General features: G+C 55.5%; 3 protein-coding genes across 6 annotated transcripts; all 3 read left to right on the top strand.

Moving 5' to 3' along the window:
• Positions 1–69: 69 nt before the first annotated feature.
• gdpd3a (glycerophosphodiester phosphodiesterase domain containing 3a) lies at positions 70–2,949 on the top strand. Of its 4 annotated transcripts, none has more exons than XM_053851482.1 (10): positions 70–460; positions 521–563; positions 622–757; positions 813–858; positions 972–1,090; positions 1,388–1,477; positions 1,547–1,680; positions 2,044–2,103; positions 2,195–2,246; positions 2,340–2,949. In XM_053851482.1, exons 1-10 carry the CDS (start codon positions 319–321, stop codon positions 2,463–2,465), a joined length of 948 nt encoding a protein of 315 aa, XP_053707457.1. In that variant the 5' UTR covers positions 70–318; the 3' UTR covers positions 2,466–2,949. The 4 variants fall into 4 exon arrangements, with proteins under 4 accessions (XP_053707457.1, XP_053707456.1, XP_053707458.1 ...); XM_053851483.1 differs by having other exon boundaries at positions 371–460; positions 627–757; XM_053851481.1 differs by having other exon boundaries at positions 70–563.
• A 195-nt stretch (positions 2,950–3,144) lies between these two features.
• Positions 3,145–6,279, top strand: ypel3 (yippee-like 3). Its single transcript, XM_053851486.1, has 5 exons — positions 3,145–3,413; positions 4,091–4,211; positions 4,289–4,332; positions 4,631–4,739; positions 5,356–6,279. The coding sequence occupies exons 2-5, from the start codon at positions 4,095–4,097 to the stop codon at positions 5,443–5,445; spliced, it is 360 nt and encodes a 119-aa protein (XP_053707461.1). The 5' UTR covers positions 3,145–3,413; positions 4,091–4,094; the 3' UTR covers positions 5,446–6,279.
• A 911-nt stretch (positions 6,280–7,190) lies between these two features.
• On the top strand, positions 7,191–11,145 carry LOC128751648 (V-type proton ATPase 16 kDa proteolipid subunit c). The gene is made up of 3 exons (XM_053852838.1): positions 7,191–7,418; positions 9,496–9,679; positions 10,142–11,145. The coding sequence occupies exons 1-3, from the start codon at positions 7,343–7,345 to the stop codon at positions 10,344–10,346; spliced, it is 465 nt and encodes a 154-aa protein (XP_053708813.1). The 5' UTR covers positions 7,191–7,342; the 3' UTR covers positions 10,347–11,145.
• Positions 11,146–12,705: the final 1,560 nt, after the last annotated feature.

Genomic DNA, 12,705 nt, shown 5'->3' with positions numbered 1-12,705 from the left:
CCTCACAACAAGTCCCTGCACGGCCTGCGCCTGACTGTGGCGTCTCAGGATCCCATCTTATCAGCTCACATTCCAGAGCCGCGGCGGGTCCAAGTTGGGGCCACGCTGCGCCACCTTTGGCAAACAGCTTGTGAGCTGGAGCTGGAGGGAGTCTCAGCTCTGCTGGGTCCGGATGGTGCTTCATTAACCACAGTTTTACGGCTGTGCAGGTGTCATGTGACGTCCTGGCCCGGAGTAGTGGGCGGGGTGGAGGGCCGGCCGCCGCATTCCTCCGCTCCTGCCGAGGGCCGTCCAGGACTTGCTGCTGGAGCTGTTGACATGAGCGTGGCGCTTTGGTGCTACCTGCTGCCGGCCCTGGCAGGCTACGCCCTCACCTCCATCTACCTGCTGAGGAACCCAGAGCTGCTCCACCGGAGGAAGCGCCCTGCCTTCCACTGCCGACACATCTCTCACCGAGGAGGTAAGGCCTCATCTCCTCCCTCCACAGCTCTGACAGACGTGTCCGCTCTTGCCTCACCAGGCTGTGGAGAGAAGCTGGAGAACACCATGGAGGCCTTCACCAAGTGAGTCCCATCAAGCACGGCCACAGTCTGAGCCTGAGCCTGACGCTGGTGTCCTCAGTGCAGTGGACCACGGCGCCGAGATGCTGGAGATGGACTGTCAGCTGACCCTGGACGGACACGTTGTGGTGTCACATGACGACCACCTGCTGCGGCAGACGGGCCTCGACTCCCGCGTCTCCTCTCTGCGACTGCAGGTGCTTTTACTCTGAAGAGCAGGAAAGGAAATCCACTGACCCTCTGTCTTGTCAGGACTTACCTCTGTACCGACAGGAGCTGGAGGTGACCTTCAATCAAGGTGAGAAGCTGCTGCTGCTGCTGCTGCTGCTGCTGCTGCTGCTGCTGCTGCTGTGGGGGAAGTCTGTGCTCTGACCCAGCCTGTGTGTGTGTGTGGCCCCTGTGGGGCCCCAGGACACTACAGCCGCGGCGCAGACAGGAAGCTGCCACTGCTGGAGGAGGTCTTCCAGAGGTTCCCCAAGATTCCAGTCAGTATTGAGATCAAGGAAAACAACCAGAGGCTGATCGAAAAGGTAAAAGTCAAAGTACACACACACACGTGACTGTCTCTCTGTCCTTGTGGGGACCTCTCCTGGCCATCACCCTTTCCCCAGCCTTTCTCCCTAAACCTAACTATCCAAAACATCAAACTGAAACGAGGTTATTTTTATTTTTCAGGAAAAGATTTGGTGAACCTTCCGCCATAACACTAATCTAACCGTGACGTCATCATCTGCTGATGATCTGATTTGATCGCTCTTTTGTCAACGTTTGCTTTTCTGGACTCATGTTTGCCGAGTCTCCTCTCACTGTGACGAAACTCCCCCAAGGTTTCCGAGCTGGTGACGCGGTACCGGCGGGAGCGCATCACCGTGTGGGCCTCGGTCAGCTCGCGCGCCATGCAGCAGTGTCATAGTACAGTACGTTCGCCACTAGAGGGAAACAAAGTGCCTCGTTGCCGCTCCATCTCCGTGTGCTTGTGTTTGCAGAACAGCGCCATGCCCTACAGCTTCACCGCCAAGAGAGGAGTTCTGCTGCTGCTCCTCTTCTACAGCGGCCTGCTGCCCTTCGTGCCTCTGGGGGAGACTCTGCTGCAGTTCTACCTGCCCCGCATCTTCAACAGGTGCACGCTCTCTTCAGTCCGAGGCCCAGCGGGCGTCTGCTGGCCGGTGTGAGGTTGATGCCAGCGGGTCCTCACACTGGCCATGAAGGCAGAGGACTTAGGGGCTTCCAGGACGGTTTTTGTCTGATCCATTCGAGCATGTGATGCAGAACAAGACGATATAACAATTCAAAATAATTCCTGAGAAACTGTTTTTACAGCCAGAAGCCTTTTCACACTTTTACAAGACACGGCAAGTGTAGCTACGTTTCCAAATGACTTGCATGTGAGGTTGAGACACATTCTTCTGTTGAAGAAAGAAGCAGCGAGGAACCAGAGGAAGCCAAACAGTGAAGTGACTCATGCTCCCCCTGGTGTCCGCAGGACGTTTGTTCCAGAGAAGCCCATTCTGAGGAAGCGGCTGGCGGCATGGCTCCTGGAGAAGTGAGTGGTGGAGGCGGCGACTCTCGACAGCCATGTCGCGGCACTGGAATCGGTGATGTGGCTTATCTGCGTGGTTTTGATGTCGTTCCAGGGTGACGATGAGGAGAAGCCTTTTCCGACACCTCGCCGCCCGAGGGATTCAGGTGTGTCTGCCTCTCATGCAAAGACTGGGGAGTGGGGGTCAAAGGTCAGTGCCGTGATTTAAGCTCGGGGTTGGGATCCGCCTGTGCTTCCAGGTCCATCTGTTTGTGTGCAACACGGAGCAGGACATCAAAGCCGCGGTGGACCTGGGCGCCACGGGCGTGATGAGCGACTACCCCTCGCTTCTGTCTGGCTGCCTGGCTTCCTCGCCAGCGACATGATCAGCGCATCAGCATGGATTATCTGAGGAGGAAATAAACCCTGATGTGATCATATGTCTGAGAGTTCATGTTTAACCAGCTGGACCATGTGACCTGCTGGCCACTCGGCAAACGTGACACGAGCGTGAGGAGTTGCAGTGGTGTGAGTGGAGCAGCAGGTCCAAAGGTCTGGCTCTCTGCAGAGAACAACAACAACTTCCTGTTGGCTAAGTCGCAGCGTTAAGAAGCAACAAGAGGAAGCACTGTTCTGGAGAGGTGCTCAGGAAAAGCTCTTCACCAGCCACACGTCCAGTTCCTTTCCAGCTCTCTCAAGGCTCCTGCCTCCCGGAGGTGCAGAGCCTGGACCTGGGCCACAGCTGGGAGCCAGAGCTCAGAGGTCAGGTGACCCTGCTGTGGCGGAGTGACAGGGTGAACTTCAAATCAACTTCATCATCAAACCTAAACAGTGTGCCGCCAGAAGAGACTTGGAGCTCAACATGCAGACAGGAACGGAAACCAGGCGCGTGGGAAGTCAACACGAGGGTTGACGACACAATGGACGCAGGAAATCACTTAACAATCATCTGCGAAGCCATCAGCCAGATAACGCAGCTGGAGTTGTGAGCTCGACGCTGATTGGCTGACCCACATTCCTGCCTGTCTCTACGGCTCTGATTGGCCGACGGCTTTGTTTTGCACCCTCCGCAGCAGCGCCACACTTCCTCCTTCGTGTTTTCATAAACAAACCGCATTTTTCTCCCGCCGTGGCCACAGCTCGGAACCGCACTGGTCCGAAACGCTGCCCAGAGCGGAACCATCCGTCGGAGCGGCCTCAGAACCCTCCAGAACTCGTCGTCCGCTGAGCGTCACTCTTGTCTTTTTGTCGTTCACGCGTGGTTTGCTGCTGTTTCGAGCCTCTCGGCACCGCTTCGACCGGGTTTTGGACTTGAAAGAGCCGCATTTGAGCAGGTTAGTGGACGGTGAAGGGGTGGCGCTAACACGGCGAGCTAAGCTCGGAACCAGTGGCCCGTGGCCGCGCGGCTGGCCGCTCTGCTCAAAAGCTCATAGGTTATTAACTAATGAACTCCACTGGGTCCGATTTGGCGCTGCTGGCGTGGCACGAGGAAGTCAACTCCGAGGCGCGTGCGTGTGTAAACAAAGCCAGTGTTTCAGTGTGACATCCTTCGCTCTCCTTCACTTTTGACTCACTTCCTGGTGCCAGTACTTGAGATGCTTTTGGTCTTGTGGGAGTTCGATGACAACGTGGAGCCTCGCATCTAGCGACAGCAGCTGGGCAGAGTCTGTCAGATGCCACGCTGAGTCGCGTGAACACAATCATGGCGGCACTTCCCGGTAACAGTGTTGGGCCCGGGGGGCGCGCTCACGCACACAGTGGGCTCCGAGGTGGCCTCCCGTGCTGTCGCAGGTCAGGATGGTAGGTGAGGTGAGGAGCCGTGATTCACTGGTGAGAACTGGCCTTCCTGCTGGAATTTGGATGATGTGCAGCCGAGCTGTTCTGTCTCAGGTCCGATAAGACTGAACAAAGTCTTTGTTATGTCTGTCTGGGTTTGTCTCTCTTGTGGTCCGAGCTGGGCCGATGAGCCTGCACGTCTGACTTCCTGTTTCAATCTGCCCACTTCCTGCAGAGACATGGTGAAGCTGACCAAGGCCAAGACGTTCCAGGCCTATCTGGACTCGTGCCACCGCCGCTACAGCTGCGTGCACTGCCGCGCTCATCTGGCCAACCACGACGACCTTATCTCCAAGGTCAGTGTGCGGGTGTCTGTGGATCATTCTCCTGTACGAGCCTCGTACTGATGTTCCCTCCCTGCTTCTCTTCCCAGTCTTTTCAAGGCAGTCAAGGCCGAGCCTACCTCTTCAACTCTGTGTGAGTATCTCCCTCCCGCTCGCCCGCTCCTCCTGTCCCATGCTGGGGTCCCAGTTTTCTGTGAAACTGAGCTCGTCGTGCCAAACCTGTTGGCCACTCTTCAATGTCAGCCGATAATTCCGTTTGCTTTCCAGTGACCCCTGATCCTCCCCAGAGTCACGCGTCTACTGGGTTAGTAGGTCACTTCCTGCTGGAGGAGAGGAGGAACACCTCCTCCGCAGCTTCATTTGGATGGCTTTCCACAGGGGGTGCCGGCGTGCTCGACGACCTCTTTGTGAGCGCTGTGCTCTGGTTTCAGGGTCAACATCGGCTGTGGCCCCGCGGAGGAGAGACTGCTGCTCACAGGACTCCACGCTGTGGCTGACATCTACTGTGAAAACTGCCACACCACGCTGGGCTGGAAATATGTAAGCAAACACCTCCGTACTGGAGCAGCTCTCCACGCCGCTCCTCAGATCCTGGGAGACACGGCGCGCTGTGCAACGTGAAGTTAACCTTGTCACTTGCTTATCTAATCTTCCACTGTTTATCTCTTGCTGGGTCACATGGCCAACATTTAGGTCAGTGTGAGATGTTTGCATTCATGGATTGTTGCAGGACAGATGCATAGATGAGGCTCAGCAGAGGTAGTTCTGGACAGAGCACTGTCTAACTCAACACTGTGTGTGTGTGCATGTGCGTGAGAACCAAATCCTCTGTGGATTCTTCTGTCACCACGAGTGTGTGATTCAAGATTCCGCAGAAACTTGTTTCACAACAACAAAAATCACAAAGTTGACAAAGTGTCTCAGAGCCAACTGACACGTGACACTCAGCTCCTTCAAAATAAAAGCCATTAATGACCCAGCCTGGCGGCTCATGGCTCCCATGTGGAACAAAGATAAATCAGAGAATTCCAAACATTCTTGGGTGCAAAGCAGTGGCACCCAGAGCAGCATGTGTGTGTAGCAGGCTGGGTGTGTTCTGAGCCACAGAGCTTTGATGAACGTGTGTGAACCCTGCTGTCCTTGTGTGTTTCGTCAGGAACAAGCCTTTGAGCTGAGTCAGAAGTACAAGGAAGGGAAGTACATCATCGAGCTGTCCCACATGATCAAGGACAACGGCTGGGACTGAGCCTTTTCCCCTCATGACTCTGTTCAAAGTTGCATCCCGACTCGACTTCCCAGGGTTCCAGTGTAGCTTCCTCATCTCACGTACGAGCCATGGCCGTGCCACACTGCTCGCTCTGTGCCACGCCTTCTCTCTTTCCCTCCGTCGTGTTTCCTCCCACAAATGCTGAAATCCCCATCGCGAGTTTTGCTGGCTTGGAGTGTGACGGACTTACTTTTCTTTGTTTTTAAGCCTGACTTTGATCTGAACGCTCTCCGTGGGGGTCGAGGCGAGTCAAATATTGACCCCCTGTAACAGATGTTTGGGTTTTTTTTCAGTCAAAGGCGTTTCGCCTGACTTTAGTAATGAGAGCTGCTGGAGAGCTTCTTTTTTAATATTTTCCTTGGTTTAACGTGTTTTTAATAGCATAGACCACCAGGTTGTGAATGCGAGTGTTCCTCAGCCCGGTGTGTGTACACCTGCGTGCCTGATTTGGTGAGGACCAGTCTGAATGACCGAGGCGGGCTTCACTCGGGGCAGGGGTGGTGTCTCTGTTGTGGTCTAGAGTCCACTCCTGAATACGATTGTAAAGAAGCAGAAAGTGCTTTTCTCCTTTTGTTCCTGCGTCAGACGTTGCACCAGCACACTTTATTTAACCTTGGACCTGTGTAGGGCCTGTTCCTCTAACGCTGCTGTGAAGAGCGTCTTCGCTGACACCAGTGTTGTGAAAGCGTGGCTCGCTGCTGCAGATCCATCCTCCCTGGTGTCGTCGACATGGTCATGTGGTGTCTCCAATCTTGTAGCATATTTATGGTGATTTTCAGTGTCTGCTTCTTTCATTAAAGTGCATTATTTTCACTTGCTCTTTCATTAAATGCGTTTGTGATCCTGCCTGGCTTATACATTCCTCTGTCACATGAGGCCCGCTCTGGCGCCGTTGGGGCTCCATTCCTCTCTCTCTCTCTCTCTCTCACACCTGGGATTAACACCAGCCTCTTATTTTTATTCTGATTTTGTGCACACGCAAGGTCGTGGTGTGGCGCGAGGAGCATGGCCCCTGCAATGGCCTTTGATTTTGAGGCGGAGAACAAGCTTGGCTGTCAGGTTGGCCTGAAGCAAGTGGAGATTGTCACATGAAGGGAGTCACATGAGAGCTGTGACCTGCTCTCACACTGAACCTCTGTGGCGCTTCAGTTCCTCAGCCTGCCTTGAGAAGCGAGGAAGCGAGTGAAAGCAGAACTTGAAGAGCGGACGAGGAGCCCAAGTCCAGCTGATCACTGGTGGAGCGCGGCCCCTTTAAAGCTCGCGGATGCGTGTGAGCGTCGTATTTAGTAGAGGCATTAGTGGAGACAAATGGCTGGAGAGTGTTCGATTCCGAATAAACATTTGCGCATCAAATCCAGATGTTGCTCAGCGTGACGGCACTTTTCATGAGCGACCGAACCGACGCTCACGTTTGATCTGAAGCAGTCGTCAGCCTTCAGCGGCCACTGGCGCTTCATCTGCAGGCATTGCACTTGCAGCAGACGCTACCACTTCAACCGTCACACACGTCACTCGCAGATTCATTCAGACCCCTGAAAACGGTTGGCCTGAGCCATGGGTGTAACAAGTATGAACGTAGTGTCGTTGTTACTCTTGTGACTTTGTTGTCGATGACAAAAAGAACAAGAGTAGGTTCACGCGAGCTGGAAACGAGCACCCCCGCCGCGCTGATAATGGCTCCGTCCAGGAGCCTTGATCATGTGACTTTTTCCGCTTCGCCATTTTCCCTGCTCCACCGGTCCTGCGCTGGCGGATCTGTCCTCTCCGGCCCTCCCAGCGTCTCTACCTGTCCGAGGCTCGCGGTGCGACGAGGGAGAACAGCCCGACAACACAGTAGCCTGCCTGGTCGCCGCTTCGCCCCGTGAACAGAGCGAGCATGTCTTCTGCGGAGAGCCCCGAGTACTCGCCTTTTTTCGCCGTGATGGGAGCCTCTGCGGCCATGGTGTTTAGCGGTAAGCGCGCACGCGCCTCTCCTCTCACCTGCAGCACGAGGGGTGGGGTCACGTGACTCCGCGGGGCGCACGCACCTGCCGGGGGGAAAGGGGGGGCGGGGGGGTTGTGACGGGGGTTTTGCGACGGGGGTTTTGCGCGTTGATCCAGGCGGGTTGTGTCCTCGGGACTGACGTTGGGGGTCGCTGGTGCGGCCCGCGCAGGGACTTGAGCAGCGGATCTGCTCGTTCGTGGGACTCGGTCATTGCGTCGAGGGCTCGTGAAGGTCTGGAGTCAATCCCAGCATGCACCTGGCGAGAAACGGCCTTTCGTCACGCGATGGAGGAAAGCACGTGACCTGCGTCGAACCCCTGACCCCACCGTGATGAAGCTCTGCTGGTGGGCCACGGTGCGTGACGTCAGCGTCACCTCCAGTCTGGTTCCGAGATGTGGCTCTGAAAGTGTCAGGCCTTTATCAGGGTGTGTGGTGCCCAACGATGTGGAACGGTTGCAGGGACCTCACAGTGTGGAGAAGGGGGTGCGCAGCGGAAGTGGGCCTGGGTGAGGTCCTGGTCCTCCTCACTCAGCCCTTGGTTCTGGAGCTTCTGAGCTGGCCTGAGCCCAGTCAGACTCTGCTGCTGTCTTCAGCACCTGAGCGGTCAGGTGGTGTTTGTTTCCCTGACTGGCATGATGTCATCACCGTGAGACGGCCTCCTCTTCATTAGCTTATCCACACTGAGCACTGTGGACTCTCTTATTAGGAGGAGATCAAAGATGAAACGTTATTCAGATCATAATCATTTGCTTCCCGGGCACATGCCTGCAGCGGCTCCAGCTCCAGCTGTGTGTCACCATTGTGGTGATCGGTTAAAAGCCGCTCACTGATCACCACGTGAAACCACTGGGGATGGATTGGCGTCTGCTGGAGATCACAGCCAAAACCATAATGGATTGACTGCTGTTTAAGTGAAGTGTGTTTCCAGCCTGACACTCTGGTTGGGTCTTGTCTGTCTTCTGCCCCAACACTTCATCTTGCAGAAGAAAGAAAGTCTTGCTTCTGTGACCAGAGCAGTGTCGAGGGCAGGTGTGTGCCTCATCACACCGGCACCAGCCAGCAGATGGAGCCAGTGAGTCTGGAGTGGTGTAAGCAGATGACTTGTGTGTGATGATGAAGTCGCTGCATCAGACACCAGAAGTCACCAGGTCTGTCCCTATTTGTGTTGTTTGGTCTCTGCAGCGCCATGTCTGAGCGCTGGTTTGTCTGAAGGCTGTTTGTGCAGCTTCAGCACTCTCCCCGTCGCGTGAACATGCTCGTGCTGTCAGACGCTGCAAGGATAGGCAGACCGTGTCACCTGTCTGTGAGCACCGGGGTCTTCATATCGGCAGCAGAGCCACCGGGTCCATGGAGGCTCTGTGATAGGGTGAGCCATCGTCCGCTGCTGTGTAGCGAAGCGTTTAGAAACCTGAGCATCCAGAAGCTGACATTTGACCCTGTGAGCAGACGACTCCTTCACCTTCATCTGGAGTCGGGTTGGATGTAAATGAGAGCCCTACCTCCCTCCCTCCCTCCCTCCATCTAACCATCATCCCTCACTCCATTCCTCCATCATCCATCCGTCCTTCCATCCCTCCATCCTTCCCTCCCTCTCTCCATCTAGCCATCCCTCCCTCCATCTATCCATCGTTCCCTCCCACCCTCATCCATCCCTCCCTCATCACTCCCTCCCTCATCCTTCATCCCTCCCTCCCTACACCCCCCCCCTCCATCTGTTGGCTGCAGGGCAGGGCAGGGCTGAGCTAGGAAGGCGTGGTGTGAGAGTCAGTCCTGCCTCTGTTCTTCCTGTGCTCTCCATTACTGGAGACCACTGAGTCTCGTGGCATTATGGTCACATGCTCCATGAATCCGATCCACAGTCTGTCAGTGTGAGCCCAGTTACGCACTGGTTACCGTGGTGACGCGTGGCAGGTGATGCATGGGAGTGTGGTCTGGGGTTACAATGTTAATTGAAGTGGGCGGGGTCCTGAGTCTGCTGTCCTCATATCTCTCTCTCTCTCTCTCTCTCTCTCTCTCTCTCTCCTCCCTCCCCCCGCCCCCCTCAGCATTAGGAGCAGCGTACGGGACGGCGAAGAGCGGCACCGGCATCGCCGCCATGTCAGTGATGCGACCGGAGCTCATCATGAAGTCCATCATCCCAGTGGTCATGGCGGGTATCATCGCCATCTACGGGCTGGTGGTGGCGGTGCTGATAGCAAACAACATCTCTGAGAAAGTCAGCCTCTACAAGTAAGAGCCCAGGTCCTCGTCACTCTCCTGTCAGGGACTGCCGCTGGTCCATGCGCCAGGGCCGTCGCGAGTGCGTCCTCTGAACACGGCGCTAGTTTGGAGGAGTCTTGCTGGTCACATGACCGAGCAGTCTCAACAGAACCACTGAGGTTCTGGTGCTCATTTAAGAGTGAGACCTGTGAGGACACGGTGGTGGACGGTGACCCTTGGCTGGCTTCCTACGAGGCAATTTCAAAACCCTGGAGCAATCATGACAAGCCAGACAGGCAAGGAAGCAGAGGCTCGGTCTCCTCCTTCCTGATGAAAACAGTGGTCCTCCTCCATGACACGTGACCCGCTCCCACTGGAGCGTGAGGTCCGTGCAGCGAATCCAGAGCTCGACACGTGGCTCTCGCTGGCCCCTCCTTTTGTCTCTTATGCCTGTCTGAGGAACAGCTGCTCCAACTCTGTCCCTGTCTGCAGGAGTTTCCTTCACTTGGGAGCTGGTCTCAGTGTGGGCCTCAGCGGGCTGGCGGCTGGCTTTGCCATCGGCATCGTGGGGGACGCCGGTGTGAGGGGCACCGCCCAGCAGCCGCGGCTCTTCGTGGGCATGATCCTCATCCTGATCTTCGCCGAGGTGCTGGGTCTCTACGGCCTCATCGTGGCCCTCATCCTCTCCACTAAATAAGCCAGCACCGACTCCATCTCCATCCATTCCACATCCAAGCAGCAAGAACAAATCGATTTCCACCTCCTTCCATCACACGGCGTGGCTCTGGCAGGATGGGATGGCAGCATGTTGGCGCTCGGCCTGACGTAGATGTGATCCGTGTTGTTTACCGCCATCCGCTCGTGTCGGCTCTGCTGCGTGGAGTGGGCGCGAGGATGTGTGGACAGTCTGCCTGATCTGTCGTCTGATCTTCCCCTGTACAGTGGCCCAGAGCCCCCCCGCCCCTTGTAACTGTAGTAACCAGTCTGTGCTGTGTGTATCAACGTTGACCCCCCCCCTCGCTGACTTTTGTTTCGTCACTCATGGAGACTGCCCAGAATCACTCTCTTTCTCATCTTCTGTTACGGGACCAGTCACCAGGGTGAGGCGCTGTTCAGATGTATTTTTTGTTATTTATGAAAAGCTATGAAGATTTTGAATCCATGGAAGTGTCTACATGGAAGACGTTTATTTAAAAACCCTATCGACATGAATTATATCAAGGATCTGTGTATAGTTAGATGAAATGCACTGTGGGTGTTTGTTCTAAGTGCTTGAGTTTCCTCTGACTGTAGTGAGTGTTCCTGGAGGTCGTCCGTGTGTGTGTGTGTGTGTGTGTGTGTGAGAGTGTGAGTGTGAGTGAGAGAGGGTTTATGTTGAACAGGACCTCACCGAACACCTGTGTTGTTCACCTGTAGTGTTGCTGTCTGGACTGGGGTCCAGCTCACTGTTCAGCCATGCCTGTCAGATTTCCAAATAAAAGTCGACGTCCTCCAGAGCAGCTGGGTCCGACCCGTTTGTTCCACCTGGGCTCAGTTGCAGCCGTGGAATCAGCCTGAAGGTCGCGTTTGACCTCCGACCCCCGATCGCAGCAGACCGGTCCTGTCCAGACGTGCAGGTGCTGGGTTCTCTCTTACTGAAGGAAAACCTTCCTGTGTTAGGAATCCGGAGTACAGCACTTTTTTTGGGTTCAGAAGTTGACTCAGCAATATCTGCCGTGTCGGCTGGTGAGGCAGCGTCCTTCCAAAGGCTGTGTGCTGACCCCAGCGTCATGTCCCTGACCGCATCACAACAGGTCAGCGACGCATGATGATGACGACGTCCTCCAGACGTGACTTGCTGATGTTAAGCTGGGTGAAGGTTTGGGTCGCTGGTCTGTAGGGCACGCGTCAAACACTGAACGATCGTGATTCCGAACAGCGCGATTATGAAGGCGCGTTGGAATAATTGAAAAGTGAGGTAGTATGTTCTACGTTGTTCTTTCCACGAGAGGGCGCCCGAACGATTCTCGAAATGACTGATGTAGGGGAGCGAAGTCACGTGGAAAGCTCAAACCACTTCGCTTTCTTACTTCTCTCTCACTGACTATATTTAGTTGCCCAAATTACTAACAGTGAAGTGAAATAACAAACTTCAGTCTGACACGAGATGAGAAATACCTTACCTTCCCTGACTACACGCACACACTCATGCAGGGTTGGTATCCCTGTCCTTGTGGGGACCTCTCCTGGTCATCACCCTTTCCGCAGCCTCTCACTCTAAACCTGACCCTCCAAAACACATGGCTGACCTGAACAAGACTGGACCCCATTTACTCTGAACCTCGTGGGGACCGGCAAAAGGTCCCCACAAAAGCATAAGGTCCTCACAAGATGGGTAAAACCCAAGCCAGGGACGGCCCAGTGTTTTGACTGAGACCTGTGTGGGCCTGGACATGCCAAGCGTCTGCTCTTGGTGCGGCCTGTCCTCTCATGTCAGCGGATGCTCGTCCTCCGCTCTTTACATCCGATGTGGCCAACAGGATGCTGCACTTGTCACGCCTTGCCGACGGTGTTGAGATAGCGGTGGCAGCAGAGTGTCTCACATGCACCGCCATGGCTGCGCTGCTGCTGCTGCTGCTGTGCTCCAACATCCGTGCTGAGGTGGTCCAAAGAGAAGGACGGGTCCATCGCTTCAGCCTGGACCCCAGCGCTGACGTCTGCTCAGTGTCACGATGGACAGCTGAGGGGGAGCGGCTGCTGTGGGCCTCCGCTGACCTGGATTATCAGATCGAGCCGCTGGATGTGGCCCACTCAGGTCAGTACCAGGAGCGGTGCTGGACTCAGGGCAGGGTAACGCTGGAGAGGAACTCCACGCTCCTGGTGTGTGGCGCTCAGAAGATGAGGGGTCAAGAGGTGTATCCAAATATTGGAGAGACGGTGGAGCTGAGCTGCGACGGGGTGGGACCAAAGCCGAGTGTGCACTGGGCCTACGTGAGCTATGAATACTATGTGAGTGACGAACTGGTGCTTCTGGACGGTGGCGCTCCTCCGCAGTACCACCTGCAGCTGCTGCAGGA

This window comes from Synchiropus splendidus, chromosome 19 (assembly GCF_027744825.2).
Source record: "Synchiropus splendidus isolate RoL2022-P1 chromosome 19, RoL_Sspl_1.0, whole genome shotgun sequence".
Taxonomy (NCBI): Eukaryota; Metazoa; Chordata; class Actinopteri; order Syngnathiformes; family Callionymidae; genus Synchiropus; species Synchiropus splendidus.
Note: the sequence above shows the minus strand (reverse complement) of the source record. Positions and strands in the feature narration are given on the sequence as shown.

Bases quoted from the DNA above. Each gene is read 5' to 3' on its own strand.
- gdpd3a (XM_053851481.1), top strand. From the start codon at position 319: ATGAGCGTGGCGCTTTGGTGCTACCTGCTGCCGGCCCTGGCAGGCTAC. The intron at 859-971 runs GTGAGAAGCTGC...GTGGGGCCCCAG, and splicing joins GGAGGTGACCTTCAATCAAG to GACACTACAGCCGCGGCGCA. The intron at 1,681-2,043 runs GTGCACGCTCTC...TGGTGTCCGCAG, and splicing joins CTGCCCCGCATCTTCAACAG to GACGTTTGTTCCAGAGAAGC.
- ypel3 (XM_053851486.1), top strand. From the start codon at position 4,095: ATGGTGAAGCTGACCAAGGCCAAGACGTTCCAGGCCTATCTGGACTCG. The intron at 4,212-4,288 runs GTCAGTGTGCGG...TTCTCTTCCCAG, and splicing joins ACGACGACCTTATCTCCAAG to TCTTTTCAAGGCAGTCAAGG. The intron at 4,740-5,355 runs GTAAGCAAACAC...GTGTTTCGTCAG, and splicing joins CCACGCTGGGCTGGAAATAT to GAACAAGCCTTTGAGCTGAG.
- LOC128751648 (XM_053852838.1), top strand. From the start codon at position 7,343: ATGTCTTCTGCGGAGAGCCCCGAGTACTCGCCTTTTTTCGCCGTGATG. The intron at 7,419-9,495 runs GTAAGCGCGCAC...CGCCCCCCTCAG, and splicing joins TGCGGCCATGGTGTTTAGCG to CATTAGGAGCAGCGTACGGG. The intron at 9,680-10,141 runs GTAAGAGCCCAG...CCCTGTCTGCAG, and splicing joins GAGAAAGTCAGCCTCTACAA to GAGTTTCCTTCACTTGGGAG.